Source organism: Tripterygium wilfordii, chromosome 4, assembly GCF_013401445.1.
Source record: "Tripterygium wilfordii isolate XIE 37 chromosome 4, ASM1340144v1, whole genome shotgun sequence".
Classification (NCBI taxonomy): Eukaryota; Viridiplantae; Streptophyta; class Magnoliopsida; order Celastrales; family Celastraceae; genus Tripterygium; species Tripterygium wilfordii.
The window spans coordinates 15,544,276-15,572,268 of record NC_052235.1 but is presented as its reverse complement, the minus strand read 5'-3'; the positions used below and the strand labels follow the sequence as shown (position 1 = coordinate 15,572,268).

The window sequence follows — 27,993 nt, the reverse complement described above, 5'->3', positions numbered from 1 at the left end:
TAATTGAACTGAAATTGTTACATTAAAAGCATGAAAATTTTTATTACTGAAGGAGAACTAACAGACTAGACATGGATTGGAGTTCTTTTGCGTGTATCAAAGGAGAAGAATAAAACTTTATTTAAAATTTCCCTTTCCAAGTTCCAACTACATAAGATTCAAGATGACAACTGCTAATTCAAAGGGAAAATTGTCAAATCTCCTTCCATGAAATGCCCTACCAGACCTCCATCCTACAGCCTAACATTCATCAAAACTAACTCCACTTCAACTGCACGTTTCTTGCCCTCCTCAGGCAGGCTATCCAGATTGAATTTCACCAGCCCGGACGATGAATCATATTCAAAATCAACCTCAATCGAATCCACAATGCATCGTTTCGGCTGAGCCGATGAGTAAGCACCAAACTTTCCACATCCTTTAACCTCCATTGAAACCTTGCAGGTAGCATCTATGAGTTGGTATTCAAGCCCATCAATGGCACCACCAGCATTGAACATATTGATCAGACCCAGAGGTGCAAAGCTGAAGCCAGGAGTTATAACTTTGATGGGCGTCACAGTGAAAATGTCATGCTCAAGGACCTTGAGGGAAACTGGCAATGATGCATTGTAAGGCAAGCTCACAAGTTCGCCGCTCCGGTGACAGTAAGCAACACAATCACCATTCCAGTCAGGGCCGATCGCAGCTTCAGCGATGAGATGGACATCTCGACCCCTGATGGCACCGGTTAAGGCCTCACTTCCGGTTTGGTGGAAGGTGTTCTTTCTTTCAACACTGTTCCATGCTGCTCCTTGGCAGTTGTAGACTCCCAGCACCCCAGTGTACTTGTTCATGTTCCATATTTTCAACAAGCTGAAATCAGACAAAAGTTCCATTTTGGTAAGAAAACCCCTATGACATTACCAAACTTAAATCCACCATAACATAAAACCTTAAACCTTATAGTGAATAAGCTTAAGAATCACGGAGCAATAACTCAGTTGATTATATCTCTCAGCTTTGATTGCTAAGATCGGGAGTTCGAACTAGTTAGGACTATTTCCCTTATGTTATCCTGGTCTCGTGAGTTTTAGGCTCACTTCTAAATAAGGGTTAGGAACCTCATTTTCATACCTGAGATTTATTCCAACTCAACATTCAAATGGTATATTGGGCTGGATGGTTTCTACTTTCTAGGTTTTTTTTAAAAAAAAAAGCTTAAGAAGAAATCATTTACCTAACACCATCTCGGGTTGGGTCAGTGAATAAACAATCTTTAGTGGGCCGGCCAGGCAAACGGGCCCTAAGAATGGACCCATCTGGGAGGACCAGCTTCTTTAGCAACTCAAAGTTGTGCTTCCCAGGAGCATCGCTGCAAAAAACCAACAGATCAGGACAACATCAGGCACCCTACATCACAACCTATTGAGTTGAATCAACGATGAAAATGAAATTCAACGGCAGTGATTAATTACCTAACGTAGACTGGCCCACCACTAATGGCCCTGGCTGATGCGTGGTACTCACCCGCTTGATGGAGCGAGTGGAACATGTCCCAATCAGGTAGCATGAACTCTCCAAGGAACACACTGTTGTATGAAACCGCAGCAATATGAATGGTGTGGGAAGTTGGATCACGTGGAAAGAAATCATCTGATGCTCTCACCACCGCCGTCTGCTTCGAGCTGCACCGCAAGACCCAATGGATTAACCCACATTAGACAAAAGCTCTAAAAAATTGAAAAACAAATGATAATAGTTATTCCAAAACAGCCTTAGGAATCACAGAGTTTTCTATCCCAATTATTCTAATTTAAAATATTTAAAATAGATGCACATGATTTCTACAGGTCCATAATTTCGTGAGAATCCTGTGCATCCATATCATAATTTGTGATTGGTGGGACAAAAAAACCTTAAAATCCTTTAACATTTTTTATTCGACATAAACACACGATTTCATATGTATTATATAGGGCCTATGATTTAGATGAATTATGTGCATCTATCTCAAAATTTAAAATTACTTAGGCAAAAATAGTCATGACATGGATCTCAACAACTGATATTACAGTTATCCAGTTGTACGCACATGATTTCATGTGTATTATGTGAGATATGTAAAGTTCACAAATTCATTGATCCTATGCGTCTAACTCATTAGTTGGAATAACTCGGATCCTAACTGTTCGGATGTTTATCTTTTTGGGGGAAAAAAAACATTAGGATTATTAGCATTTGTTATTTGAGGAAGGAGAGTTACCAGTAGAGTGCATCAGTATTGTGGCTCATGCAAGCGATGCAACCATTGTCAGGGAAATTCCTTGCAACGGACGAATCAAGGGCTTGATGGTATTGCCGAGTCAACTCGACCCGGCCACCCAAACCGGCACCGAGAGTCTCCAACAAGCACTGCACGTCGACCTTCACACCATCAATCCCGGCAGCCGCCAGATAACTGTGAAGCTCGTTGTAGAACTTGTATACTTTTTTCGGGTTCACAACCCCGACTCCCTGAAGTGCGATTATTTCGTTCTTCCACGTCGGCTCGTTCTCCACAACACCTTTGGTCACCATCGGGAACTTCAACGCCGAATCGTACTCCTCCATCTCCTTCACGCCGGGTCGGACTCCTCCCCAGTATCCAGTTATCGCGTGCCATACGTACACGTATTTCAATCCGTATTTCTCTTTCGCTATGTTGACGATGTTCTTGATCCCGACCGTCGGATCGTCTTTCTTTTGGAACTTGTCGTTCTCCTTGATCCCGGTCAACCTTAGCAACTGCGCAGGTTGGTTGTCCTGATTACTGGTATCTTCTTCTCGTGGATCGCCGCCGACTGATTGCCATCCGTCGTCGATGATCACGAATTTAGCTGGAGCGCCGCCGGCGGCAAGGGTCTCGAGGCCGGCTTCGACTCCTTCCTGTGTCACTTCTTGATAAAAGGCGTCCCAGGTACACCAACCGAAGTAATCGACGATTGCAGGCAATTTTTTCTCATGGCGTTGCCGGAAAGTCTTCAGGTGGAGTTTCACGGCTTTGACTGCCTCGTGAATTGCGAGGAAAGGATCTGTCGCGGCGTGGATGAAAACAGAGTGCTGAAACGACGACGCTTTAGTGTCGCTGTCGCCACTCTCGAGGCAAAGCTCGAGCTCGTCGTTGACATTGCCTTGCAAGCAAGATCGGAAAGATCCTTCGATCAGAGGTAGGAAAACAGTGTAGACGATCTGATTTTCTTCATTTCCATCGTCCGGTTCGAGGGGGGTGCCGTCCTTGGTTTCCACCAGAAGGAATTGAGTCTCGAGAGGAATGTCCCTCCCTTGGTCGCCCATTTTCTGGGCCATCCACCAGAGCTTGAACCGGAAGCAAGCCATGAACCGGACGTCCCGCAAAGTGCCTAACGAGACCACTTGCTTGCTGTTCTCCTCCTCGAACGCCGCGCCGAGGAAGATTCCATCCACCGGGCCTGAGGCTGAACCGGACGTGGCGATCACATTGTCCGGTACTCCGGTCAGAATCGTCCTGTCTTTGACGATTACCTTCCTGTCGGCGATTTTTACCACTGGTTTGATCGTCATCGCTTCTTTCTTCTCTTCCTCCTGGGCCCTTTTTAACGGTGCAGTTAACTCGCTTTTCTGCAAATCCAAATTTCAACATATCGCTCATCTCGCACATTCAAATATTCAACATAGAAAAACCAGATAAACATGCTTATTGCTTAGTCACAAACCTTTAAAAGGTAAACACCAAAATTCTTTCTATGGAGATTCACTGCATGAACCCAGAAAGCAAAATTCGTCAGTAATCGAAGCAAACTAAGAAATAATTGGAAAACCAATTCTTTGTTTTCCCATAACCCAAAAAGAAAATCTGAACAGAGAAGGAAAAGCAAATTACCAGAAACAACACTAGAAGAGCGCTTCTGGCGAGGCTTTGAAATGTAAGGGCGATACGCAGATCGCAAAGCCAATTGTGAAGAAAAATGAAAGCGGGAGACAATATTTATAGCGGGAGATCGAATACTGTGATGCATAGACACCATCGTCAGTAACCAATCGTCTTCTTTAGAAATACAGACTTTCTCGTCCGGTTCAGTAGGATCGTGTCGTGTCACACTTGGTCATATTATCCAACGACGCCAAAAATGAAAAAAAAAATAATCTCCGTCGGTTTGGCCGTTAGTTCTAACGGCAGATCACGCCACCACGTCAGATCCAGGTCTTATCAATCAACGAACTCCGGTCATATTTCTCCCGTCACAGTAGATATCAAATTTTTACGTAAAACTGAGACTTGCAGATGGATACGTGTAAAGCGATAAGTGGGCTTGGGTTCTTTACCCGTCACTGCTTTGTGCTAAAACAATTGTCCCGTCGCATTATTTTCATGTGCTGATCTGTGTCCACGTACACCTTCACGTATCCATTCAAAATATGGTCCTCGTTTTTTCCCCCAAAATCTATGTCTGAAATAATAGTTAATTATAAACATATACTACATAATGTAGATTTAATATTCAACACTTCACATTTCATATTAATTTTTTTGAAAAAGAGGTCATAGATTTTATTGTATTAGGTTATCCAATAAATTGAATAATTGATACTCGTAGGCGCTCGGGTCACTATAAAGATGGAATACAAACTAAAGACTAAAAAACACAAAAACAAAGTAATAAAACACAACACTAAACCGAAAATCGCCAGACATTGTTAGAAGGCACCGGATTACACCATACACCTCGGAACCACTGTCCAACGAGTCCAACTCCACCAATCTAAGCCGGGTAACAAAAACTAAACAGAAAAAACAAACACAAACTGTAACTTGAATCTACAACACGAATCTTGGCTTTCACTGTAACAAGAGAAGTCAAACTCCCTCATATCTGAAATGTAGTCACTAAAATTCTGAATGGATGTCGCTAGAGCACCGGAAACGCCAATGATCAAAGATCCGGGACATATGAAGGAGATCAAAATCCGAAGAAGATAATCCCTGTAAAATCCTTATTCAAACATAAAACATCACAAAATGAAACAGATATGGATTGAGAAATGATAGATCTAACTTATGGGAGAAAAAGATGAAAGAAGATGGGAGAAGATGGGAGAGGAGAGGAGAGGGGGGCGGCTCCTCCTCTCCCAAAACTTTTTCAAATTGTGTTTCTTTTTCTAGAGAGGAGGGAGAGGGGTGGGGAGAAAAGGGGGGAGAACCCGTATGTATATTATATTTTCATATTAATTGAGTGTCTTTTGGGTCATATTTAAGCGGTTTCAAACACTATTCTTCATATAATTATAACGGGAGCGAATTATACTACCTAAAAATTCCACCCAACGACCTAAATATGCTAGCAATTCCGTTATGACATATGCTTCAAATTAAAAACTTATAAATGAAGTGTTTTTCTAAAAGTTATACTAACGCACAAATTTCTCTCTTTTTTTTTTAAGTATCAACAAAACATCTCACACTTTATTTAACATTTATAAACTAACTTATTTTTGACAATTTATATGCTAATTTATTTTTCTCAAATATACTCTACCAAATGAAATTTCAGTTTCGTTCAACAAACGGTTTGATTGTATTACGTTTAGTGCTAATTTTCCCACCATAAAAATGAATCAATGATTAGTGCTAATTTTCCCACCATAAAAATGAATTAATGATTGTTGTCCACTTGTCATTAGTACAAGTGGATCCCACACATTTGTATTGATCTCCGAAAGTAAAGGATCTTTGTCATGGGATGGAAACAACAACAACAACTAGTGAACCCACATGGGGATGTTGGCAAGTGGCATCTTTTTTTGCACAAATGTTCTTTGAAATTTAATTTTTGTATTATTTATTGTTTCAATTATTGACCCCCAATTATTTGGTTCATTAATTTTGGATCCAAATATCATGAATTCTTGTGAATTTAATCAAGAGTTGAGTTAACATCAATGAATATTGACATTGAAATGTGAATTTAATGCTTTATGGTTGGGATACTATGATTGAATCTTCCCACTTCTTACTCAACCTAGGTTTAATGATTAGATATTTATGTCAATGATTTAGGTTTGGAGATGTAAAAGGAAATAGACGAGTGTTTATTGTTCAAGTTTCATTGAACTCGATCATCAAAATCAACATTCAATACCAAAATATTAAATAAAGTAAAATTCAAGAGTCCAAGTTTAAATCGTGTACTCTTGTGCATTTCTTGTATTAGGATGCACGAAAGTTGGATAAATTAAAATTTTAAGAATGTGGGTTTGTTATCTTGGAATGTTTGGTGTTGTTAAGGATTTCACTAGGAAAACTCAATTTTTAAAGTTTTCCAAAAATATTGTGCTCAAAATTCTATAAATCTTTTTTTTTTGGTAACCAAAAACAATAATATATAAGTTTATCTTTTAGACATCTGAAGTGAGTTTAAACTAAGACCGTTAGGCCCATGTATACAAAAATTAGACGAAAACTCTACATGTAACCATAAGATTATTCTCATCCCAGTGAGAATTGAATCAAGGATCTTCCGATTTCATACAATTCAGCCGTAGAAAATTTCAAAAATCCCTAATGTTTTCTAATCATTTTATAGAAATTATGTACTTCACACAAGATTTTTTTTAAAAAATCAAGATTTTAGTGGTGGAGAACTACCTCCACAAAAAGGTCAAAACCAAATGTTGATTTTTTCATGTATATGGAAACAAATCGTGGAGGAATGCGTAAGCATAGAGTGTGGCAACCTTATCATAATGATTAAGAAACCAACATTGTTGAAGCCAAGTCTCTCTCGTCCTCCTCTCATTGCCAAATTCTTTGGACATTCAAGTCAAGACAAAACATTTAAATCATCGTTTTCTTTTCCTAATATATGTTTTTAGTCATTAGTGCCACGTAATTCGTCCTTTTCCATCCGATTTTCGTAATTTGCCCCCAACCATCTTTACTTATCTACCACATACGTGTCATGCTGTTATAGGGCAACAAGAGGACCATAGCACGTGCAGGTGCAAGATCTGCAACGCCTTTTGCAGGACAAAAATATCTTATTCAGACACGGATCTCCATGGGAGTTATAAAAATATACGGGACGCGCATGACGACAAGATCCTAAGCCGTTCAATAAGACAAAAACGAATATAGCTGTACACGTAAAATCTAGCGAGTATATCAAAAACCGAATACTCGCGGATCGTCCAATAACAATTGGACTGTGTTTGCACCCCAATCGCACCGCTTTTGACTTGAACGCGTTACGTTAAGACAGAAAAATGGCTGGTCGAACGATGTATTATGGTATTATTGCACCAAGTCAGTATGAAGTTGTAAGGAGTTGTTTTCCCTCCTGAAGCAACGCGGTTTACGACATTTTTAACGTCAAAAACAATTTTTTCAATTTTTTTCTCAATCAATTTTATTATTTCACTTATATTTTTGATTGAAATTGTCATTTTTCTGATAAAAAAAGTTCACCCAAAAATTAATTAATTTCTATGAACAATATCAAAATTTACTCCCACCTCACGGTCCTCACCATAACATTAGTGTACCAAACACTTTTTTGTCATTGCACTCACCTACTCTAATCATAATTTCGGAATTCACCTCACCTCATTGTAAGAGATCAAAACACAACACATTCTCAAACAGACCCTACATAACGTCCGCCACCTGGAGTCATTAGAGAGCGCGCGTCTTGTTTGGCATACTCGAGAAGAGTGATCGAGTTAAAGGATTCTTTGGGGTCTTGAGAATATGCTTTCGTTTGTTGGGATTTTGCTTTTCTTGGACCACCCACTTTGGAGACATGCGTACCTGGAAAGAGTGGAAAGTCTGCAAATTTTCATAGTCGGATTATGATTGGTAGGGTAAATGTCATTTGCAAACTTTGCTATTTCAAAGAAAGAGTGCGGATAAAGTTATCCACGACACGACTGGAGATTACATCGTTACACCGTTCTTAATTATTTTTTCTAAGAAAGGTTTGAGTGTGGTTGGTATAGAAGTTTGATTCATCTATAGACTATTAAAATTTTAAAAGCAATGCCGCATGGACTATCTAAAGCACCACTTTATTTTTAGGCAAATAGAATTATGAGTTTTTTTGAACCCGTGACCTCTTGAAATATGAGCCTCAAGATAGAAAATTTGGCCACTAGATAAAGTCATACTTCCAAGGCATAGGTGAATGGAAATGTTGTCCGAGAGTGATCCTATAAGTGCTTTACTAAATTTAGATGTATTAAAAAATGAATTGTTCGGTATAAAGGCTCACGAAACTATGGAAAACATTTTTATGAGAGTGTACGAAAGTTATTTGTCCCACATTGTTTGGTTAAACCAAATGACGTAGGTTTATAAGTGTAAGCCCTCTCTCACATGTATGAGACATTTTCTTGAGTTTAAGGACCATTAAGTGAGAAAACCCAAGATGAACAAAGTCGTGCGGACCCGATATATCTACGAGAACTAGATAATTCAAAACGAATAATATCATGAATGTGAGTAGGCATATAGGATCAAGGGTTTTGAATTTGTGACCTCTTAAACACGGGATTCAAAATAGAAAATTTGGCCGCTAGATCAAGTCATGCTCCCAATAAGTAGAGGCTCAAGTGAATAGAAATGTTGTTAGAGAGTACCACAAAATGGAAATGAGTCAAAGATATGAACTACATCAATACCTACAAGAAAGAAGAAACACAAACGATATTTTGAAAACGTAGATTTATTTTATTTCAAGATTACTTAGCCCAGCTTTACAATCTTATTTAAACAAAAATAAGGAAACCCTAAAAATTGACAAATATGCCAAAAATTATAAAATCGGGTTAGATCCACAAATCAATACCGTCTAGTGTCTACAAAGTAATACCATTGATAATTCGGAACAAGTCATAATCGATGAATCACAATTCAAACTTCTAAATAAAAAGATATAAAAGAAACAAATATTTCTTATAATGGCAAAGATGCTAATTTGGCCGAAAAGTGACCGGGCTAGTGGCATAGCTACTGGTATAAGTTTTTGATTTCTATTAGACAATGATGCATAAACCTTTATGCAACATGTTCTACATCATAAAGTGACTATATAAATGCTTGATTTAATTTTGATATATAACAAATGAGTTGATTTAGTTTTTAACTTGGAGTTTATTTATTATAAAGGCTCAAGTAATCTTGAAAAGTCCAAGAGTATAATTTGGTTCGTTTAATGAACAATTCGAGTTATAAATCAATTTTAGAACAAACTAGGGTTTACAGTAGCTCAACTTGATTTGACTCAAACATTCTTTTTTGTTTGGCTAATCGAGAACGATATCCTACAAATTTGTCCTTTGAACATGATATATATGAGCTTAAACTCGGATCGTTAAGGTCGTACGCACAAAATTTTCCATCTAACGTGGTAAGTTGGGTCAAACCCGACGCGTGATCACAATTCATTAATTGATTGTAAATTTCTAAATTTTCGAGGGTAATTGTTAGTCTTATGTATTAGCACAAGTGCGATGTAGACATTGTTTTGGATTATCCGATACCGGAAACTAACTCGCGTTAAGTTTTGGGCGAAATTGCCAACAAGCCAAACAGATCCTTCGTACCCGCCACACGAGTTGCTACTCCGAATCAAGCACAAGGTTTGGCGCGAAAAAAGAAGAAGCAGCAGGAACCAAAATAAAACCCTCAAATTAGGGTTTCGCCTCGTAAGATTTTTCACCTCATCCTCTAAATCCGTTCAACAATGTCGAACTTCTCCAATCAGCTCGAAGAAACCAAAGCTCTAATTCGTTCAGAATCGAATTCGGACAAGTCTTTTGGTTACTCGACTCTCCTACACCTCCAGGAACACTCATGTAACGATCAGTCTTCAATCGGAGGACTGGCCGATGGAGCTCATGCTCTTATCTCATTGATAGCTGTGGATATAGCGGATGATGACGAAGAAATGTGAGTTATGCATCAATAGCTTTTATGTTTATTTTATTTTCGTGTGAATTGGGGTTTCTTCTCTCTGTATTCACAAAAGGCCTTTGTTCTTTCCAAAATTTGAATTAATGTCTGTCTTCTTTTGATTTCAGTGCTGCACAGGCCTTGAAGTGTTTGGGATTCATGATATACCATCCATCCATTGTTGCCTCAATTTCAGGTACACAGGCTGCGAATTAGTAATTAAAAGAAATGAATTTTGTTCCTTAATTCCTTGTACCATGTTTTGCTCGATTTGGATTATGATACCTGACATGGGCAATTCGCGGAGGTCTGTTGTATAAGCTGGAGTTTCTTTCTAGGCTGGAATACTTGCTAGTTGTGCGTCCCAATCTGATAATTTGCTACTGTTGAGTTTTCCTTTTATTAATAAGATAAGTAGACAACAGTAATCACATTCAGCGAAGAAAAAAAGGGAGACAGGAACACTTAATTGAATATCAGTTCAATAAAATAAGCAGCACGATCATTCATGAAGGAACACAGTGGAACTTTTTAAACAAAACGGTCTCTGGACATTGGACTGTGACTGTTGTTGGCTTGTTGCTGTTTGTATTATGTGGAGTTTCCTACAGGGGATGTTCTATTGTTAATGAATTCATCTTTTTTTATCGTGTTGCAGCGGATGACATAATGTTAGTTCTTCAATCATTGGCTAAACTCATCACATCCACGAAAATGAAGGTGCATGTCCATTAACTGAGAAATAATTGTTTTCAATTGTTTTGATAACCTGTAATTTCCAATGACTGTATATGTTTGTTGTTCCATCACAGACCATTTCTAATTTGGGCATTTGGTGTATATCCGTTCAGCAAATCAATGCATCATTTCTGTCTTCTCACTTCCATTTGTTCTTGCGGGCAGTTGTTCATGCCCTTGACAATCCCATTGGCTCCTTATCTACGACGTTTGAGGCTATGCAGGTATAGCACAATTTAAAGTTTTCATATAGTCATTAGATTTTATGTTCGTCCTGATATTCATTTGCATGTTGCAGGTACTGAACTTGATGTTTATTTAAATTTTGATTTTCTTATACCATTGAGGATTACACATTGTTAAACGTTATCCTCTTTCTTTTTAGGTAAATTTGGCTAGTAAAATCAATAATCAAAAATTTATGCACAAAAATTTGTTTGCAAGTTAGCCACTCAAACAAAGTTACAGCTTTTCCTTTTGAACAAACCAAAATTCTCAATCTTATCTGGCAGCTGCACATCAATTCTTGATTTTTCTGAAGCTGGAAATAAAGCAGTTTTCCCAGTTTTGACTTTTGAGAAAATTAATTGTTTGGTTATCATTGCAAGACCTTTTAAGCTGATATATTATGTAATTGATTATGGTAACTATCGAATTTGAAAGCCCACTTTTTTGTATTTGCACCTAATCTTCTGATACTATTTTATAGGCTGTTAAGAAGTTGGCGTCTCAAGTAAGTGAGAATATGAGAGAATCATCACATTTATGGGCTCCTCCAATATACAGAAGGCTTCTTAGTGCTGACAAGAGAGAGCGTGATATGTCAGAGAGGTGTCTATTGACGATAAGATTTATGATATTTCCTCCTCCATCATTTCTCTCCAAGGTACTAAAACTTTCAATTTCCGAGATTCATCCTTAATGTACAAATGCAGTCATATAAAAAATTACTACTCAATACAGTATTCAATTGTATTTTTATTGACAGGCACTTGCAGAAGATATGAATGGAAAATTGCTCGCTGGGATGAAAGAACTGTTGGATCAGGGGAGAAAACTTCAAACTATGCAAGCATGGGGATGGTTTATTCGCTTATTAGGACAACGTGCTTTGAAGAACAGGCATTTAATTAATGATATGCTGAAGATACCAGAACAGACATTTTTGGATAAAAATCCGCAAGTCCAGGTTGCTTCACAGGTATTCATTTTCATGCCAGGATCAGATTTCTGTAGATAGCATGCCAGTACAAGTTAATATGTTAGCAATTGCTTGGGCCATAAAATGCTGGCTTAGATGGTGTTCTTCTGATTCCGGATGAAGTTTTCTGGTGCTAAGCTTGCAGGTTTGATATTTTGAATTTTTCGTGGGTTAGCTTCAGGCCTCCCAATGACTACAGTGCTGTTTAACGAAATTCTCTTTTTCGAACGGAGTGAATGGCCCTAGTCACAGTAACACCTCAACGCTGTTTTTAAGTAAACTGGTCATGTATTTGGTTTTGCAGGTTGCATGCGAAGGTCTTATTGATGCTCTTATTCACCCCCCAGATTTTACTTGTGTGACAAATGTAGCTACAAAGAATAGTGCTCAAGAAGGAAAAACCTCCATGGAAAATAGCAGCAAAGTTCCAGCTAGTAGCATGTGTAGTAGCATAAAGCTCATTATGACACCCCTGATAGGCATAATGTCAAGTAAATGTGATGCATGTGTTCACTCATCGTCCTTGAGCACGTGGTGTTATCTACTAGATAAACTTGGCACCTGGATCAACCATCCATCAATTGTAAAATTGACACTGGATCCAATCCTTCAAGCAGTGTTTTGTATGGGACCTAACAGTAAGAATTTATGGTCATGGAATCTTTGCCTAGATCTGCTTGACGACTATATATTGGCAAAATTTCAACATGTAGACAGTAAATCCAATAGTCAAGAGAGTCACAATTTATCAGCTGGTGCCTGCATGCTTAGGACATCTGCCAAATGCTCATTGAAACATTATCCTGTTAAATGGTTGCCATGGGACCTTAGTCAGTTCGAATTCTTTCTGAAGATGATAAATATTATCACCAGCCATATATCAGCTGGACCAGCTTCCCTCGACAATGTTAATTCAGCATCTGTTGCGGCCTTAAGGATTCTTAGATCAGTTTTGAAAGGGGTCCAGGTTGAGTTAAAAAGTTCATCTTCTACTTATAATGAGATCATGATGTGCTTGAATACATTATTGCATTTTGTGAAGAAGACTTGTGAAGATGTACATTCAGATGGCAGAGGAAGGAATGACTTACATCTTACTGCCCTCCAGTTTATAGAGGTTGTCACTGAGGAGCTAGAGCCTTCAATCTTGGGATCCACTCTTTACAAGGTTCCACTGGACCCAAAGCACATAGAAAACATGCAGTTAGCTTATAATAGTAGATATGCAATACCTGCTGGTATCAATTCCATTGCTTACATGGACATGGTTTCACCGGCAGTTTATCTAGTTGTGCTCTACATGTGTAAGGCAAACGAGTCAATCCTGAATGGACATGGCAGAGAGTTCATTCTACAGCGAGTCCATGCATTTTTTAAGTTCATATTATTTTTATACGATCCTCTGGAAAGTCTTTCTGCAGCTGTTGGTTTATTATATAAATACTTGGGATTTGGCTATTTATGGATATGGATACCAATAGCTGAAGCACTTAAAGATTGCCTTGATGGTGTGGAGAATGTTTCTCTATTGAAACTGCAGTCTGATAGCCCTGGTTATCTTACCATGTGCCATCTCTTATTGTATCCATTTGTTGTAGGCTGCTGCCTCAAGCTAAGAATCATCCCAGTGGACATCAGTGGCTTGCCAATTGAGAGCCATGAATTATCAGAGAAAAAACTTGAGTTTGGGTGCGCTGTTGAAGTGTGGAAGTTAGTTTATGTTTCTTGTAGTTCCTCAAACTTAGAGTCTTCGATACAATGCTTTCCTGAGGAGCTGTTTTCAATGCTAAACGAATGCTTTGAAAAAAATACTAGCATGCTTGAATTTGACACTGAATGTGATTTAAGTGACAAAAATCTGGATCTTGGTTTCGTTCATTTATTTGGCAGCATTGTTCTATGTGGTCTGGAACAGTTCTCAACTTCAGAGACAAGTTCAGAAGGAAACAGAAGTAAACATGATGGAAATAACGGAATATTAGGGGGAATCAACTGTCGCTTGGGTTTTGCTGCCCGGTAAGTGTTGACATTTTGCTTACTTGGAATATCCAATATAATAAGCCGCATTACCCACAACATTTTCTTAGGCAATGGCAGGGTTGTACTGCATCGCTTTTGGCGGTGCAACAAGGCTGCATGCTTGCATCTGATCGTACCCTGTTTTGGATACACTTGTTGATGTATAAATCTCTAGACACCCTCATTGACATCTAGCTGATTTGTGTAACGAAATTAACTTGGCTGCCGATAATTTCAAATGAGAGATGTCTTTCCTATATTTAAAAGCCAATTTTTTATATACTCATTATTACTTATAAATTCTATTAGGCTGCTGTTCCTGATGAGCTTGTTGTTGAGGCAATGGAGTTTAGGTGAACTTTTGCAAAGCCCATAAATAGTCAATGAAATATGATAGTTTAGTCAAGTGGTTTGGTAGTACCTCAAGCTCTTTTGGGTTGGAAATGTTGTGATGAATACTGTTGTTTCATACTAAGTTGCGTTCTTTGCCCCGACGAGATATTGAACATGATAGTAAGCTGATATAATCTATTTCTTCCTAAGGCAATAATTTGTTTAACTTATTTATTCAAAGTGAATTTATCTCTATTATGATGATAAGGATTTCAGATGAGTTTCTATTATTCCATTCAAGAAATATCTTACATGAAAGAATTGTTGACAAAGGGTCAGTTTAGGAGAAAAAGAAAGAATTTGTTTATCTTGTTTTCCTATGCTGCTTGATTAACCCTGTTGCCACTGCTAATATTCATGTCGTGGTACAGATTCTTGGAGTTTTCATGGACAAAGAGAGAGAAACACAAATCACCTGGCCATTTTGAGATGTCAGGGTAAGTAAAAAAATACTGGTTTCGTATGCTTTACGCTTGATTTTTTCTTTGCAAAATACTGATGTCTGTATCTCACGTCTTTATGAGATTTACAGGGTATTCTCTGCTTTAACATGCTTAGTGTGCTGCCTTCATTTGAAGCAAAGAATTATTTCGTTCATTGAGGTTTGTAACCCTCTCATTTCTAATACACTGTGCATGCCATGTTGCCATAAAGTTTGCTTGAAGCTGTTCTGGGAAGGTGTATTGAGCCACCATTCATAGCAGTATGGCTGGTTGATAATAAAATAACCTTGCTTCCTGCCATCATGTTGTTTGTCATCTTATTTGATCTGAAACATCTTTAGAGGCGCTAGTGATCAGTTGGTTCTTTTCAACTACCGACATCTTGAAACCTTTGTCCCTTTTGAGCTAACATATAAATCTCTCTTGTACTTTCTTGCAGATGATATCCTATCCACTTCTTAAATGGCTTTCTCTTATAGAAGATGATAGCGTCAGTAATCAACTTCAGCTTTTATGGGAAGAAATTCTTCTTTGTTTAAGGAGGTGTCAGCCACCAATAGTTTTTGACTCTGCCTCTCTCAAACTCCATGCACCTCTATTGGAGATGACACTTGATCACCCCAATTCGTCTATATCAGAGCCTACAATTGCCTTTTGGAATTCCACATATGGGGAGCAGATCAACTTACAATTTCCCCAGAATTTAGTCAATGTCTTAGACAAACTCTCCAGAAACAAGAGAATAACTCTTCAGAAGAGAAACCTGCCATTTCTTGTAAAATGTCAATCCACATCGGAGGTCCTTGCTCGTCATCGATATAGGGCTACTGCTACTAACAACAGCATATCAAAAAGAGTAGAGTTAGTGGAGGATACACTGAACCAATCTGAGCAAACAGTTAAGGTGTGTTCTAGTTTGAAACGCAAGCGGATAGAACTAACCGAGCATCAAAAAGAAGTCAGGCGCGCTCAGCAAGGAAGGGAGAGGGATTGTAGTGGACATGGTGCGGGAATCAAAACTTATACTAATGTAGATTTTTCACAAGGTAATGGGGACTCTCAAGAGAGTCAAGAAATATAGAATCCAGAGTCTTGCTTGGAAGAGCCGAGCCGAGAAGAGCTGCAGAGATTTAGCAATTGCGGATATGGAGACGAAGAGCTGAATGACTTAATGATAGCATTGATGGTGTGGAAATCTTTCACTATTGGAAACAGATTCTGGTAACCGTGGTTATCTTGTTATCTGCCATCTCTTCCTTTCCGTTTGTTGGCTCTTACCTCCTCAAAATCATCCATGGCATTGGAATCAACAGCATGTGGCTCTCAAATGGGATGTGTTCCTTTTGTTTGAAACTATAGGCTTGATGTTGGAAATAACTTGTAGAGCTTCAGAGAGCACATAAAAGTTGGTAATAGTGTCTTTATTGTTATTTCCTATTGGTCGATTGTATTATATTTATCAAAAAAAAAAATGTATCATATACAGTATAAATTATAGTAGAATTGTAGAATTTCATATTCTTGTTAAACTGTGTTTATATGAAGCTTCTTTTTCTGAACAAGCTCTCGACTCAATGGTAGTCCTGTTCTGTTATTGTGTTTGGTTTTTAATGGAAGTTTCAGGGTGTGTTTTGCCCTATTCATAAAGAATAATACACATTAATTAAATAAATATTATACACATGGCCCCAAAACAATACTAGATAATACACATTTCTGATAAAGACTCGGATCATGATATTTTTTTAATGTCCCCATGTCCCTTCTATATAACGACATGGAGACGTAAAAATAAATAAATAGAAAGATGAGGTATCTCTCGCTTTTGGCATCATGAGCCCTAACAACGTCCCCATGATTCTTCCATGTGGCGATGTGGGGACGTAAAAAATAAAAGAGGAGGTATAATTTCTCTCATTTTTGACATTGCGTACCCCAATGGGAGACTCACGTGAGAGATTATTAACTCAATGGTAAAACTTGTACTTAATAATTGCGTCGTTGTGTCTAGACAATGAAGGATCTGTACGACATAGATAAATTAATGTGTTCATTGGTGCCTAACTTGAGATGTTTATGATCTATGGCACATTAGCACTTTGATGGTTTGATTGGTTATGATGTGTGAACATAAATTCTTTTTTAATTTTAGAGTTGGTTAAGTTCTGTTTTTAAAAAAATGTTTAAATAGCTTACGAAAATAAAAAGCTAACCAATAAAATAAAATAAAGAAATATAAGCAAAACCCACATTCATGTTAACTCACCTCGGACTCGTAACTCGTAAGTCGTAATAACCCAGCAACCCGAACTCACATTTTCTCTCTCTATCCGCATCTCTCCCCCCAAATTGGTCTCGTTATATCTCACTCTGCAAAGCATCAGGCACATCTGAAGCGGAAACCTATGCTCATGCTCTCTCCAAAACCCTAGGGCTTTACCTTCGATTTCGGATGAAGTTCAAATTGCGCGGTTCATTTCTATCCAGATTTCAGTGAAAAATATAGCTAGGGTTTTTCCGTATCTGCATTCGGATATACAAGTGGGGGTTCCAGACGAGTGGTATTTGTCGATCTGATCATGGATTCGCGAGATTCATCTTCTCAATTGCCTGCGTCGAATCGAGACGTGTCCTCCTCTAACGCCGGTGATGATGATGCCTTCTTTACCGCTACTGCTGCTATCGCCAAGGAAGCCTACCTCCACTTCCAGGCTCGTCGGTATGTCGAGTGCCTTGAGGTCTTGAATCAGCTATTGCAGAAGAAGCCCGACGATCCCAAGGTAGTTGAGAACATACATAACTCCTCCGTGTGCTGATGTTTGTACGCATATGCTTATGTGTGGAGGAATTTGCTTCGATAAACGGTGATATCGAAGTAATGGTTTGTGTGGTTTGCTATGTGCGGATCCTTGAGTGAGTGGTATTGCCATTTTGTTTCTGGTGGGACGTGCATGTGGCTTTTGTTTGTTGTTGTGTTCCCTTCCCCGGATTCATGGAGGAGATTTCTAAATTGTTGTGCTTTGTTGCTACATGTTCTGAATCCGAGGTGTGGCAACTTGACTTTGTTGAGTGGATAATATATGTTTGTGGGGGATATAGTTGTGTTAATATTCAGCTAGGTTGTGTTAATCAACTTACAAATAATTTTTCTGGGTGCATGAATTGAATTGAAGAAAAAGAAATCTTCACTGATCCATATATGGTGTAATTGCAAGTGTAAAATTGAAAGAAGAAAGGCTATTGGATAGAAATGACTAGAACAGATGGAGGTTGCTATCTGATTGATGTCTAAGCTTTATTTTTATGTTGATGTTCGTTTCAAGATTAGGGTTTTTGTTGTGTGGCCTAGTATATAAAGCATTGTTGTCGAAGGCGCTCTGAGTGGTCGTGTGAAGTGAGGAGAGGCCTAGCAGCCCTTTAGCCTTCAAGCGAGACTTGGGCCTTCATGGCATTCATTTAGTGAACTTCTACTTGTAAGATTACATTTTGGGGCATTACTGAATAAATTGGATCACCTAACAAAAACTATATGCGCTAATGCACTTCTTGAGGCTATCTGTCTTTCCTCTTTGTAAGCTTTGTTGCCCCTTCTTTGAACCTTTTGAATAACATTATTTTCCTTTCAAAGGAAATATGTCACTGTTATTGTATTTGCGCTTCTGCTTGACCATGATGGTAGTCCAAGCTCCAAACTGTACATTTTAGCATTTGAGCTGAGTCCTTTATTTTTTAGATAGGTTCAACTTTTCTTTTGAGAACTTCATCTGTGAACTATCAAATAAGCAAATAGCATTATAATATTGGATATATATTTTCCCATTTAAAAAAAAAGAAACCTGTTCATAATTTTTGATATATTTTCTTCACTCAAGTTTATATTTGTGGGCAGTTACGGCAGCGAAAGAGTGGTTTTATTTATAATACTGAAATTTTCTGCCACGAAGGTCCTTGTAGTATGTAGGGTAAGTAGGCACTGCCATGAACTGATCAGGAGATTAGAACAGCTCCAGCTGTGATATTGATTGTTTTCATGCAATGATTTGCACTTTATTGAGAAGCATAAGTCTTGATCTTTTAGACATTTTGTACATTAGCCCTTGTCAGTTTGATGATAATTTTGTTTGAATAGTAAATGAGGGGTTCATTTAGCTCTTTGCATTCATATTGAGTGGGTCATCAATTGGACCATTTGTTTTATATTTGGCTGTTGGTTTTGCGAATTTTACATTAACAAGTTAATTCCATTTGGATAATCACTACTACATTACATTTTGCTTAATTCAGTTTTGAGGAGCTTTGTTTACCTTGTTATGGGCAACGTTACTATGTTAGGGTCTTTTTTTTGCATATCATGATCAAGACCTGTTGATTAATCCTTTCGCATGTTTCTGTTTCTATACACAATTATTTAAATGGTTATAGACCTGATGTTTGTGACTCAATTTAACTTAAATGGCGTTCAAATTATGCATGCCTTCATGTTGTGTTTCTTGATTTCTAAATCAATGTAGATGTTCTAGGCTCTTCTTGACGTAGCAGTTGTTGAGTTCTCATTTTTATGCTGTGGTATTTTCTGATATTTTCTCTTTTTAATCTTTTTGATATTCTTCTAAGTTATATTCATTTTTTTGTTGGTGAATGTTCCAGGTTATTCATAACATTGTAATTGCAGAATGCTGTCGTGATGGTTGTTCTGATCCAAAAAAGTTGATTGAAGCACTCGATGATGTCAAGGTATAAGAAAACCCTCCCCAAGTCTGTTGTGATTTATGTAATACCATCATTTATCAACACAATGAATACACCTATTATTTATAGACTGCATTGAGATTTTGCATTGCAAAATTGATGTTTGTAACATTGTAATGTGCGGGGATTGTTGTTCTTTCTGATAAGTCAATAAGTGACTTGAAACATGGATGTGAAGGTGAAAATGTTTCGCTTCCCCATGCATGCAAGCACATCATTCTGCAACCCAAGGAAAATGCTATGCTAAACCTAGTTCGTATACTCAATTAAAAACATATGTTCTTTTCCTTTCCAAAATTACGATGTTTCTATTATATTTATGTGCTTTATTACAAACATTTGAACCTTTCATATAGTTTCCTTTTATGCGAAGACAGATGATATTTTTCTGAGCAAGAGGAAAAAAGAGGGAAAATGAGACATTACTCAGAATGGAATTTGGATGAATTTCCGATGGTGCCTTCTGAATGAAGTTTATAGATGCATTTTATTGTAATATAAATTGGAAGCTTGCTTGTAAGTTCATATTCTCTTTACCTCAGTTGTTGTCATGAGTGACTAGTGTGACAACTAATTAACGAGCACACAAAATTTCTGCCGAGGTTGTGGGTATGTAGTAACTGTCAACCTCTTTAAATTGTTTACAAAATTTCTGCCAAAGTTGTGGCATTGTAGTAATTCACATCCTTAGAAATTGTGTATGTATCTTTTAATGCTAGCTCTTTGTGAAACTGGTAGCATTATTAATTCTCAGATTATCAAATATAGACAACAAGCAGTTAAATCTTTTAGCCAAAAACCAGCGTTTCTGCCTCTATTTTTCTTGAGAAAAGTTGTTCGGACCAGGTCACGTACCTTTTGGTCCACTCCTGTGTTTCTACATATGAACTTGCAAGTATACTCATACACCCACATCATATATCTGAACTGCTGTGAACTGTTTCATATTTGTTCAAAAATCTTCTCATCTCCTTTTGTTGGTTTTGACTCAGATGAGAAACAAAAGGCTTGCTCAAGATTCTGAAGAGCAGTTGGATATCAGAAATAAACTCAACTCCTTGCCTAAAGGAAGTGGTAATCAATATGGTGATGGAAGTAGTGCAAGTATTGTTTATGTGGATGAATTTGACACTTCTTTGGCAACACTAAACATGGTATATTCCCTGGGTCCCTGTCTAGTTAATCTGTTAATGATACTGTTTAAGTTATTCGCTTATCGATTTTTTTTTTTAATTTTCTGGTTTGAATGACGTGTCTGTTCTATATTGGACTGTATAGGCAGTTGTTTGGTTCCATGCTCATGAATATGCAAAGGCTTTAGCAGTTCTGGAACCTTTATTTCAAAATATTGAGCCCATAGATGAGGTCTGTAATCTTGAGCTGTAATACTTTTTGGTTTGGTGATCGCAGTGTCCTGCTAACTTCCTCTTGATTTACTTATCTACAGACAACAGCTCTTAATGTTTGCTTCCTGTTGCTGGATGTTTTACTTGCTTGCAATGATGCATCAAAATCTGCTGTAAGTTCTCGTTGTAATTGTGCGACTGTCTCCCCTGCTTCCAGCTTTATTACGTGGTTCTCCAATTAGCATTTATGTTTCATTGATAGTGCTGTAATATTGAGTGATGGGGTTGGCCTCCTCAGTTCATTTGTAACCATTAAAGTGGCCTTTATGTGGTCTTTATTGCTTTTACCTTTCTCGTAATTTTAGCAAGACCACATATGGTGAGAGGGTAATTTAAAACCATAGAAAAGATGTTCAATATACAGAACTGTACTTTTTGTGTGCATAAAACATCTTTTCTTTGGGATCATGGGTATTGTTACAGTCCAGCTATTGTGCTTTAATGATAAGAACCTAGATGGAACCTGACAAATCCTGCTTGTTTTTCTTTTCAAAAATGTTTGGGATCCGAGTCATCCTAGTAACCAATCTTAGCCATTGATTGATGTAAGTGTAGGGGCCCACAAAATCTGATGTACATCAATCAAGGGACATGATTGGTTACTGGGATGACTGGGATCCCTATCACTTCTGTTTTCTTTTCTTCACCTTCTCAAAATAAATATTATATTCTTAATTATCAACCCTTTTTTTTGACTTTTGCGGGAGGGTAGGATGACCTAATGTAAAAAGGAAGGGGGTGGGGGGAATGGGGTGGCTACCACCAGGACTAAGGTGCCAAACCCCTTTGTTATTAACTTAACATGGATTTCCTTATTTATGAGCTGGGAGTGCCTTTGGTTAAAGAAAGTGAAATATCGACATAACCGAGTTTTCATGGCATTGCACCCTACCACAATCTATATTATTTTTCTTGTCAGGGCATGGTTGATAGTTCTGTTTAACATGATCTCCTTGGCGTGCCTCCTTCGCAGATAATTTAAACTATCATGGAGTGGTTTCTTGTTACCTAACCTTCTTCAGATTATGGTTTTGATCGGGGCATAGTTTTACTTTTCACATATCTTACTTATAGAAAAAAAGCCCGACATATCATGCTCTTCTCCGTTGAGTTATGCTGCAACTTTTTGAGATGTATTCCTTGTGTTAGTATACTTGTTATGAATTTTGTGGCAGCACGAGATTAATGCTTGGTGATTTTACTTTTGATTCTATTTTTATCTTTTCTTTAGAATGTGCTACTGTATCTGGAGAAAACATACGGGGTTGGTTGTCTGAGCCAAAGTGACAATGGAAGCGTGGGACAGCAGCAAGCTGCAAACCTTGTCACAAAATCATCTTCTGTCCCAACCGATGCATCCGTGACGGATGCTGCTAATTCAGATTCTGCTTCTGGTGTAAATGCCACAGAGAATCCTTTATCAAGAACTTTGTCAGATGACACACTAGAATATGATTCCATGTTTTCGCTTGATATTGGTGGACAGAACTTGCAAAGACCAGTTGGTGTTTCACCTTCAAATGATTTCTCAAGGACGCCATCTGATAGGTCTATCACAAATGTAGATGTCAAGCTCAAACTGCAACTTTACAAGGTTAGGTTTCTGCTTCTCACTGGGAACCTAAAACAAGCAAAGCGTGAAGTTAAGCATGCTATGAACATTGCACGTGGAAGGGATTCTTCCATGGCTCTCTTTTTGAAGGCTCAGCTTGAATATTCTCGTGGAAACCACCGCAAAGCCATCAAGCTGTTGATGGCATCAGGCAACCGCACAGAAACAGGGAGTATGAGCATGTTTCACAATAATCTTGGATGCATTTATTATCAGCTTGGGAAATGCCATACAGCATCAATATTGTTTTCCAAGGCTCTGAGTAATAGCTCATCTCTTCGGAAAGAGAAGCCTCTGAAGCTGTTGACTTTCTCACAGGATAAATCGCTCCTTATAACTTATAACTGCGGTGTGCAGTATTTGGTTTGTGGAAAACCCTTACTCGCTGCTCGTTGTTTCCAGAAAGCAAGTGTAATGTTCTATAATCGACCTCTCCTGTGGCTCCGACTCGCTGAATGCTGTTTGATTGCGTTTGCTAGGGGATTGTTAAACGTTAGTCAGGCTGGGCTAGACATCAAAGTTCATGTTATCGGCAAGGGCAAGTGGAGACATCTCGCTGTGGAAAATGGAAGCACGAGAAATGGACTGGTAGATTCTATTGAAAAGAATAATGCTGTTTTGGGAAGTGACGGGCAGCCCAAACTCTCTCTGCCACTTGCACGGCAGTGCCTTTTTAATGCTTTGCACATACTAAACGCTTCTGAGCCACCACCTTATGGGGAGTCCAGTTTGCCTTCTAGTATCTCCTTGGAGGAAAACGAATTGAGTGAAACATCGTTTAAAAACTCTAATCACAAGAAGTTACCGAGTACCAATTTGAAGGCGTCAACTTTATCAACAAGCTTGAGTCAGATCGATGCGAATGGGGATTCAAAAGAGCAAAAAACATCAAGTCAGGATATTATTCAGAATTCCCTTTCCTATCATGAAGACGTTCAAAGAAGGGAAAATCAGATGATTAAGCAAGCTCTTCTGGCTAATTTGGCTTATATTGAGTTGGAACTAAAAAACCCTTTGAAGGCCTTGTCGACAGCGAGATCTCTTCTGGAACTAGCGGAATGTTCAAAGATTTATATTTTTCTAGGTCATGTGTATGCAGCAGAGGCCCTCTGCATGTTAAACAAGCCAAAGGAAGCGGCTGACCATTTGTTGGTTTATTTGTCTGGAGGAAACAGCTTTGAATTTCCATTCAACCATCAGGACTTGGAGCAACTGCAAGTTGAGAGAACAGTAGATTGTGAAGAGTTGAATGGAGTATTTGGGTCTGTCAAGAGTGCCCCTCAAGAGGGTACACAAGGTTCTCTCTTCCTCAAGCCAGATGAAGCACGTGGAGTGCTTTCTGCAAATTTTGCTGCCTTGTCTGCAATGCAAGGTGAATTTGATCGAGCTCGCCATTTTGTGACTGAAGCATTGTCCCTGATGCCAAATAATCCGCAAGCAACATTGACTGCAGTTTACTTGGATCTTACGTTTGGTAAGTCACAAGAAGCTCTTGCCAAGTTAAAAGAATGTAGTCATGTCAGGTTTCTTCCCAGCAGTTTACAAGTGAGTAAGTCTTCTTGATGGTCATCCCGGTAACATCTAAAATTTTCAAATTTTAGTTAGCAGTTAGATCATCAATCCTTGTAGAGGGATTTGTAACATAAGTATAGTCCAATTTTAGAGAATAATCTCTCTTTTTTTGTTTTACCATTTATTCTTTTCTGCTTCCCCGTATCTAGGGTTGATTAGTCGGTGGTGCGGCTGGGTTTTGTGGTTAGAGCAAAATGTCCACCTCTCGAAGCTGAGTGTAATTCTTGTTTTCATGTTTTAGTGGGTAATCTATTTGTCATTCAATAGTAGATATATCATTTACTGTTCTTGAAATCGAATAGAGGAATAGAAAGTTTTTGTTCATGCTGGACTTGAATTTCTCATCAGTTGAAGGAATACTTGACTAGTGGACTGTTCATTGTTGTTGGTAGAGACCAGAGAGGAATGATGTGGGTTTTTCTCCGTTTGGTTTAAATCTCTTTCTTTGGTTCCTTCAGTAACTTCTCTATCAAGCAATTTTGTCTTGAGATCATTGCTTACAGGATACAACTGGAGGGAGGAAGCCCATTCGGGCAAGCAATGGATATGATATTGTTGTCTTATTTGTGTATTGAGTTACACGAGCCATCATTGTCAAATACCTGCTTTTTTCCGTTCACACTAATTTTTCACGAAACTCCATGAAAAAAGAAAGAAAAAAGGGAAAGAGGGTTAGAAAAGGGATTGTAAACATGTTTGTTTGGTTCATGAAAACGTGAGATAACCATTAGTCATCCAATAATACCATGAGTAATAGACACACCATGCTACATTATTGACCTGTTACGGTAGGTACTAGGGAGGGAAACCAAGAGAACAGCTTGAGACCCCATGCACATTGAGGGTCCATCTGAATACTAATCTTGACCCACATGTCTGTCTGACACACCATGGAAGGCATTTCGGGTCCTTCAACCCAAATTATTGATTCTCTTTCTATGCATGAGATGACATAAAAGCACATCTCTTATTGTTTCAAATTTACAAAATATTGATTGATATCTCTTTTTGTTATAATCTGAAAAGAGATGTTAGGTTAATCCACTTGAGATATTGTATCCCTTTTGGGTTTGAGACCCGAGTGACTTTGTCCTTCAAAAGACGATTCAAGTGCATAATGTTGGGCTTACATTTATAAGACAAACACATCGTTGGGTTACATCAAACCAATATGAGACTTTTTAGAAGCCTTGACACTTTTATCTATATAATTCTAAATTCTTATTGCATTGATGATTGACTTGTCTCTAATCTTACAATCAACTTAATTAGTATCAGAAGATCTCACTGTATATCAATAAACAAGGAATATCTTGATCTGTACTAGAATGAACCCTATCAGCAAAACAGGGCATCACATGCTTTTATGGGAGAAAGGGACAAACAAGAATCATGTGGCCAATCTCAAACTGGTCCCTACTTAGTTTCACCGTAGATATATCATATATATAGATAGGGTCTAATTTGCTTTAACATGGTAAGGAAGCTTCTTTCTTAGTCCTACCCTCCATCATTTACAGTTACTAGTAAAAAGTAAGTAGTCTCTTCACAATCTAACCATATATTTCCAAAACATAAGTAAAAGGTAAACAACTTCTACGCACAAACACTAACGTGATTTGACGTTATTTTCACACTCTTAATCGGTCCTATGATTTACAGATATTACATGAATTTGCTTTAACATGGTAAGGAAGCTTCTTTCTTAGTCCTACCCTCCATCATTCACAGTTACTAGTAAAAAGTAAGTAGTCTTTTCACAATCTAACCATATATTTCCAAAATATAAGTAAAAGGTAAACAACTTCTCCGCACAAACGCTAACGTGATTTGATGTTATTTTCGCACTCTTAATTGGTCCATGTGATTTACAGGTATTGCATGTGGTCTATAAATTTATCATTGGGGTCTAATCCGATGGGCTAGGCTTTCAAAGGATTCCCTCGTCAAAAAAAAAACTTTTATGCACAAAACTTTTGCAATGATGGGTCAAGGTCGACATATAGAATGTAAACAAAACTTTTTACCCCACATACTATGTACACCTGTTATTGGTTACATTACACTAGACATTGATTCAATTAATTAAGGTCCTCGATTAAGCATTAGTTCAAGCATCGACCATTGAAAAGAAGAAGTGAACGTGGAAAATCAAAGAAAGTGAAGTCAAATAAAGTCATCCTGGACCATTTTCCTCGGTCAAAGGGAGAAAAGCAAGCACATTGCTAAACATTAAACAATCCCCACTATAAAAGAAATAGTTGTACAAAAGATAAAGAACACATCAACAATAATAACAATTCCAATCATTGAATTGAAAACCCAGAGAAGAGAGAGAGAGATAAAAGCAGGCTCAATCGACATCCTCTCATGTCGATATCAACTGTTCATCCATGAAATCTGACGACCTGCAAACCCATAAAATTGTGAACCCTATTAGTCAAATTAACCATTCATGTTTTTCTTATAATATATAAATATTTACATATAGAGCACAATATAGATATCCATATCAAAAATGATAAAATCCCAACAGTTGGGTATCCAAGTGAATTTGTGCGCTCCACACGTCCCACGTGATGTATATGAAATCTTATGCGTATAACTTAGCAGTTCGGATAACTGAGATACCGGCTGCTAAAATTTCTATCATAACTAGATTTAGATTACCCAACATTCCTCATTATTGCCACTTAAGATTTTTGTAATTACATAAATACCCTTTTTAAAATTACTTACACACAAATTAAGGGGGTGTTCATGCATAATTTCCTAATCATTGCCTTGAAATAAAAAAATATATGATGATTATTGATGCAAAATACTTAACTTTGATCATCTAGAGGGAGCAAGTGTAACCAGGAGGAGGTGTCTTCCCACAAGTGATAAGAAGCTGAAGAGCAATTGGAACATAGACACTAAGGTTGAGAGCCTTGATTTTAAGAGTTGTGCACAGGCACACTGCAGCTTCAAGCTCTGCAAGTCCTTTAAGAATTGGGCAGCATTGATTCACAGCAGGATCTCCAACGCCAATATGCACCAACCCTCCAAGAAGATCCACACAAACACCCAATTTCAGTGTGTCAATTGGGCAAGTGTCCTTTTTTGGTGGTGGTGGTGGGCATGGTTTTCCTTTTGATGGTGGATTTGTCACTGGAGGAACAGTCACTGGAGGAATTGGGATTTTGGGAACAGGAGGAATGGTCACCGGAGGAGTAGTCACTGGAGGAATTGGGATTTTTGGAACCGGCGGGACGGTCACCGGAGGAGTAGTCACTGGAGGAATTGGGACTGGCAATGGAGGCAAGTGGACTGGAGGGAGTGTGATAGGACCCTTTTTAGGTGGGTGTTTGGGGTGTTTGTGTTTTGGTGGTGGCTTTCCACATGAACCACAATGTCCAAGAATTGGTGTGATTGAGGAAATGAAGAGCATAGAAATGAAGAGAATTGCTGACACCTTTGAGGGCTCCATGATTAATTTCTTCAAAGAAAGAAAGGAAGAGTTATTGAGGAGTGAAGAAGAATAGTGTAGGAGGGTTTTATAATGGGAGTGAAGAAGGAAACAAAGAAAACCCTAGTGGGCATGTCACGTGAAGATTGGTTTGCTCATAAAGCAAATGCCAAATTATGCTAGTTGGCAACATACCCTAAAAGTGAATGAATATATATATATCCTTGTTGTTTTATACCATCAACTACTTTTCATTAGCTTGCTATAGAAGATGAGCTTTAACATGGTGGGTTTAATTTGGTCAAAAAAAAGTACAAGATGTGCATGTAAAACTAGACCCCACACAAGAATATTGTACTCTTTGATCCGATATAGGCTCATTTCTCAACCGATACCCAATATGTGGTCTCAAAACTTTATTTATAGGCCTTCTTGTGTGAGAGGTGAAAAACATTATATACTT

General features: G+C 38.1%; 5 protein-coding genes across 5 annotated transcripts; 3 read left to right on the top strand and 2 right to left on the bottom strand.

The window, feature by feature from the left end:
• Positions 1-17: 17 nt before the first annotated feature.
• Positions 18-4,122, bottom strand: LOC119996786 (probable galactinol--sucrose galactosyltransferase 6). The gene is made up of 6 exons (XM_038843583.1): positions 3,881-4,122; positions 3,714-3,754; positions 2,246-3,618; positions 1,458-1,667; positions 1,220-1,354; positions 18-855 (listed from the first exon to the last, which is right to left on the bottom strand). The coding sequence occupies exons 1-6, from the start codon at positions 4,023-4,025 to the stop codon at positions 234-236; spliced, it is 2,526 nt and encodes an 841-aa protein (XP_038699511.1). The 5' UTR covers positions 4,026-4,122; the 3' UTR covers positions 18-233.
• A 5,615-nt stretch (positions 4,123-9,737) lies between these two features.
• Positions 9,738-14,738, top strand: LOC119997040. The gene is made up of 11 exons (XM_038843812.1): positions 9,738-9,943; positions 10,075-10,142; positions 10,365-10,666; positions 10,759-10,908; positions 11,394-11,570; positions 11,673-11,885; positions 12,190-13,901; positions 13,983-14,037; positions 14,214-14,257; positions 14,506-14,571; positions 14,669-14,738. Exons 1-11 carry the CDS (start codon positions 9,738-9,740, stop codon positions 14,736-14,738), a joined length of 3,063 nt encoding a protein of 1,020 aa, XP_038699740.1.
• Positions 14,739-14,783: 45 nt separating this feature from the next.
• Positions 14,784-16,242, top strand: LOC119997769. Its single transcript, XM_038844958.1, has 2 exons — positions 14,784-14,899; positions 15,180-16,242. Exon 2 carries the CDS (start codon positions 15,180-15,182, stop codon positions 15,819-15,821), a length of 642 nt encoding a protein of 213 aa, XP_038700886.1. The 5' UTR covers positions 14,784-14,899; the 3' UTR covers positions 15,822-16,242.
• Positions 16,243-17,023: 781 nt separating this feature from the next.
• LOC119997189 (CCR4-NOT transcription complex subunit 10-like) lies at positions 17,024-24,410 on the top strand. Its single transcript, XM_038844045.1, has 6 exons — positions 17,024-17,520; positions 19,388-19,474; positions 20,482-20,643; positions 20,768-20,854; positions 20,937-21,008; positions 22,127-24,410. Exons 1-6 carry the CDS (start codon positions 17,320-17,322, stop codon positions 24,068-24,070), a joined length of 2,553 nt encoding a protein of 850 aa, XP_038699973.1. The 5' UTR covers positions 17,024-17,319; the 3' UTR covers positions 24,071-24,410.
• Positions 24,411-26,230: 1,820 nt separating this feature from the next.
• Positions 26,231-27,649, bottom strand: LOC119996289 (36.4 kDa proline-rich protein-like). The gene is made up of 2 exons (XM_038842870.1): positions 26,909-27,649; positions 26,231-26,487 (listed from the first exon to the last, which is right to left on the bottom strand). Exon 1 carries the CDS (start codon positions 27,549-27,551, stop codon positions 26,919-26,921), a length of 633 nt encoding a protein of 210 aa, XP_038698798.1. The 5' UTR covers positions 27,552-27,649; the 3' UTR covers positions 26,231-26,487; positions 26,909-26,918.
• Between the last annotated feature and the right edge of the window lie 344 nt (positions 27,650-27,993).

Coding starts and splice junctions, on each gene's coding strand:
- LOC119997189 (XM_038844045.1), top strand. CDS start 17,320: ATGGATTCGCGAGATTCATCTTCTCAATTGCCTGCGTCGAATCGAGAC. Junction 17,521..19,387: donor AGAAGCCCGACGATCCCAAG/GTAGTTGAGAAC, acceptor TGAATGTTCCAG/GTTATTCATAACATTGTAAT. Junction 19,475..20,481: donor AAGCACTCGATGATGTCAAG/GTATAAGAAAAC, acceptor GTTTTGACTCAG/ATGAGAAACAAAAGGCTTGC.
- LOC119996786 (XM_038843583.1), bottom strand. CDS start 4,025: ATGGTGTCTATGCATCACAGTATTCGATCTCCCGCTATAAATATTGTC. Junction 3,755..3,880: donor CTCTTCTAGTGTTGTTTCTG/GTAATTTGCTTT, acceptor GGGTTCATGCAG/TGAATCTCCATAGAAAGAAT. Junction 1,355..1,457: donor GGTGGGCCAGTCTACGTTAG/GTAATTAATCAC, acceptor GGTTTTTTGCAG/CGATGCTCCTGGGAAGCACA.
- LOC119996289 (XM_038842870.1), bottom strand. CDS start 27,551: ATGGAGCCCTCAAAGGTGTCAGCAATTCTCTTCATTTCTATGCTCTTC.
- LOC119997769 (XM_038844958.1), top strand. CDS start 15,180: ATGATATCCTATCCACTTCTTAAATGGCTTTCTCTTATAGAAGATGAT.
- LOC119997040 (XM_038843812.1), top strand. CDS start 9,738: ATGTCGAACTTCTCCAATCAGCTCGAAGAAACCAAAGCTCTAATTCGT. Junction 11,571..11,672: donor CTCCATCATTTCTCTCCAAG/GTACTAAAACTT, acceptor TTTTATTGACAG/GCACTTGCAGAAGATATGAA. Junction 14,572..14,668: donor GAAAGAATTGTTGACAAAGG/GTCAGTTTAGGA, acceptor GTCGTGGTACAG/ATTCTTGGAGTTTTCATGGA.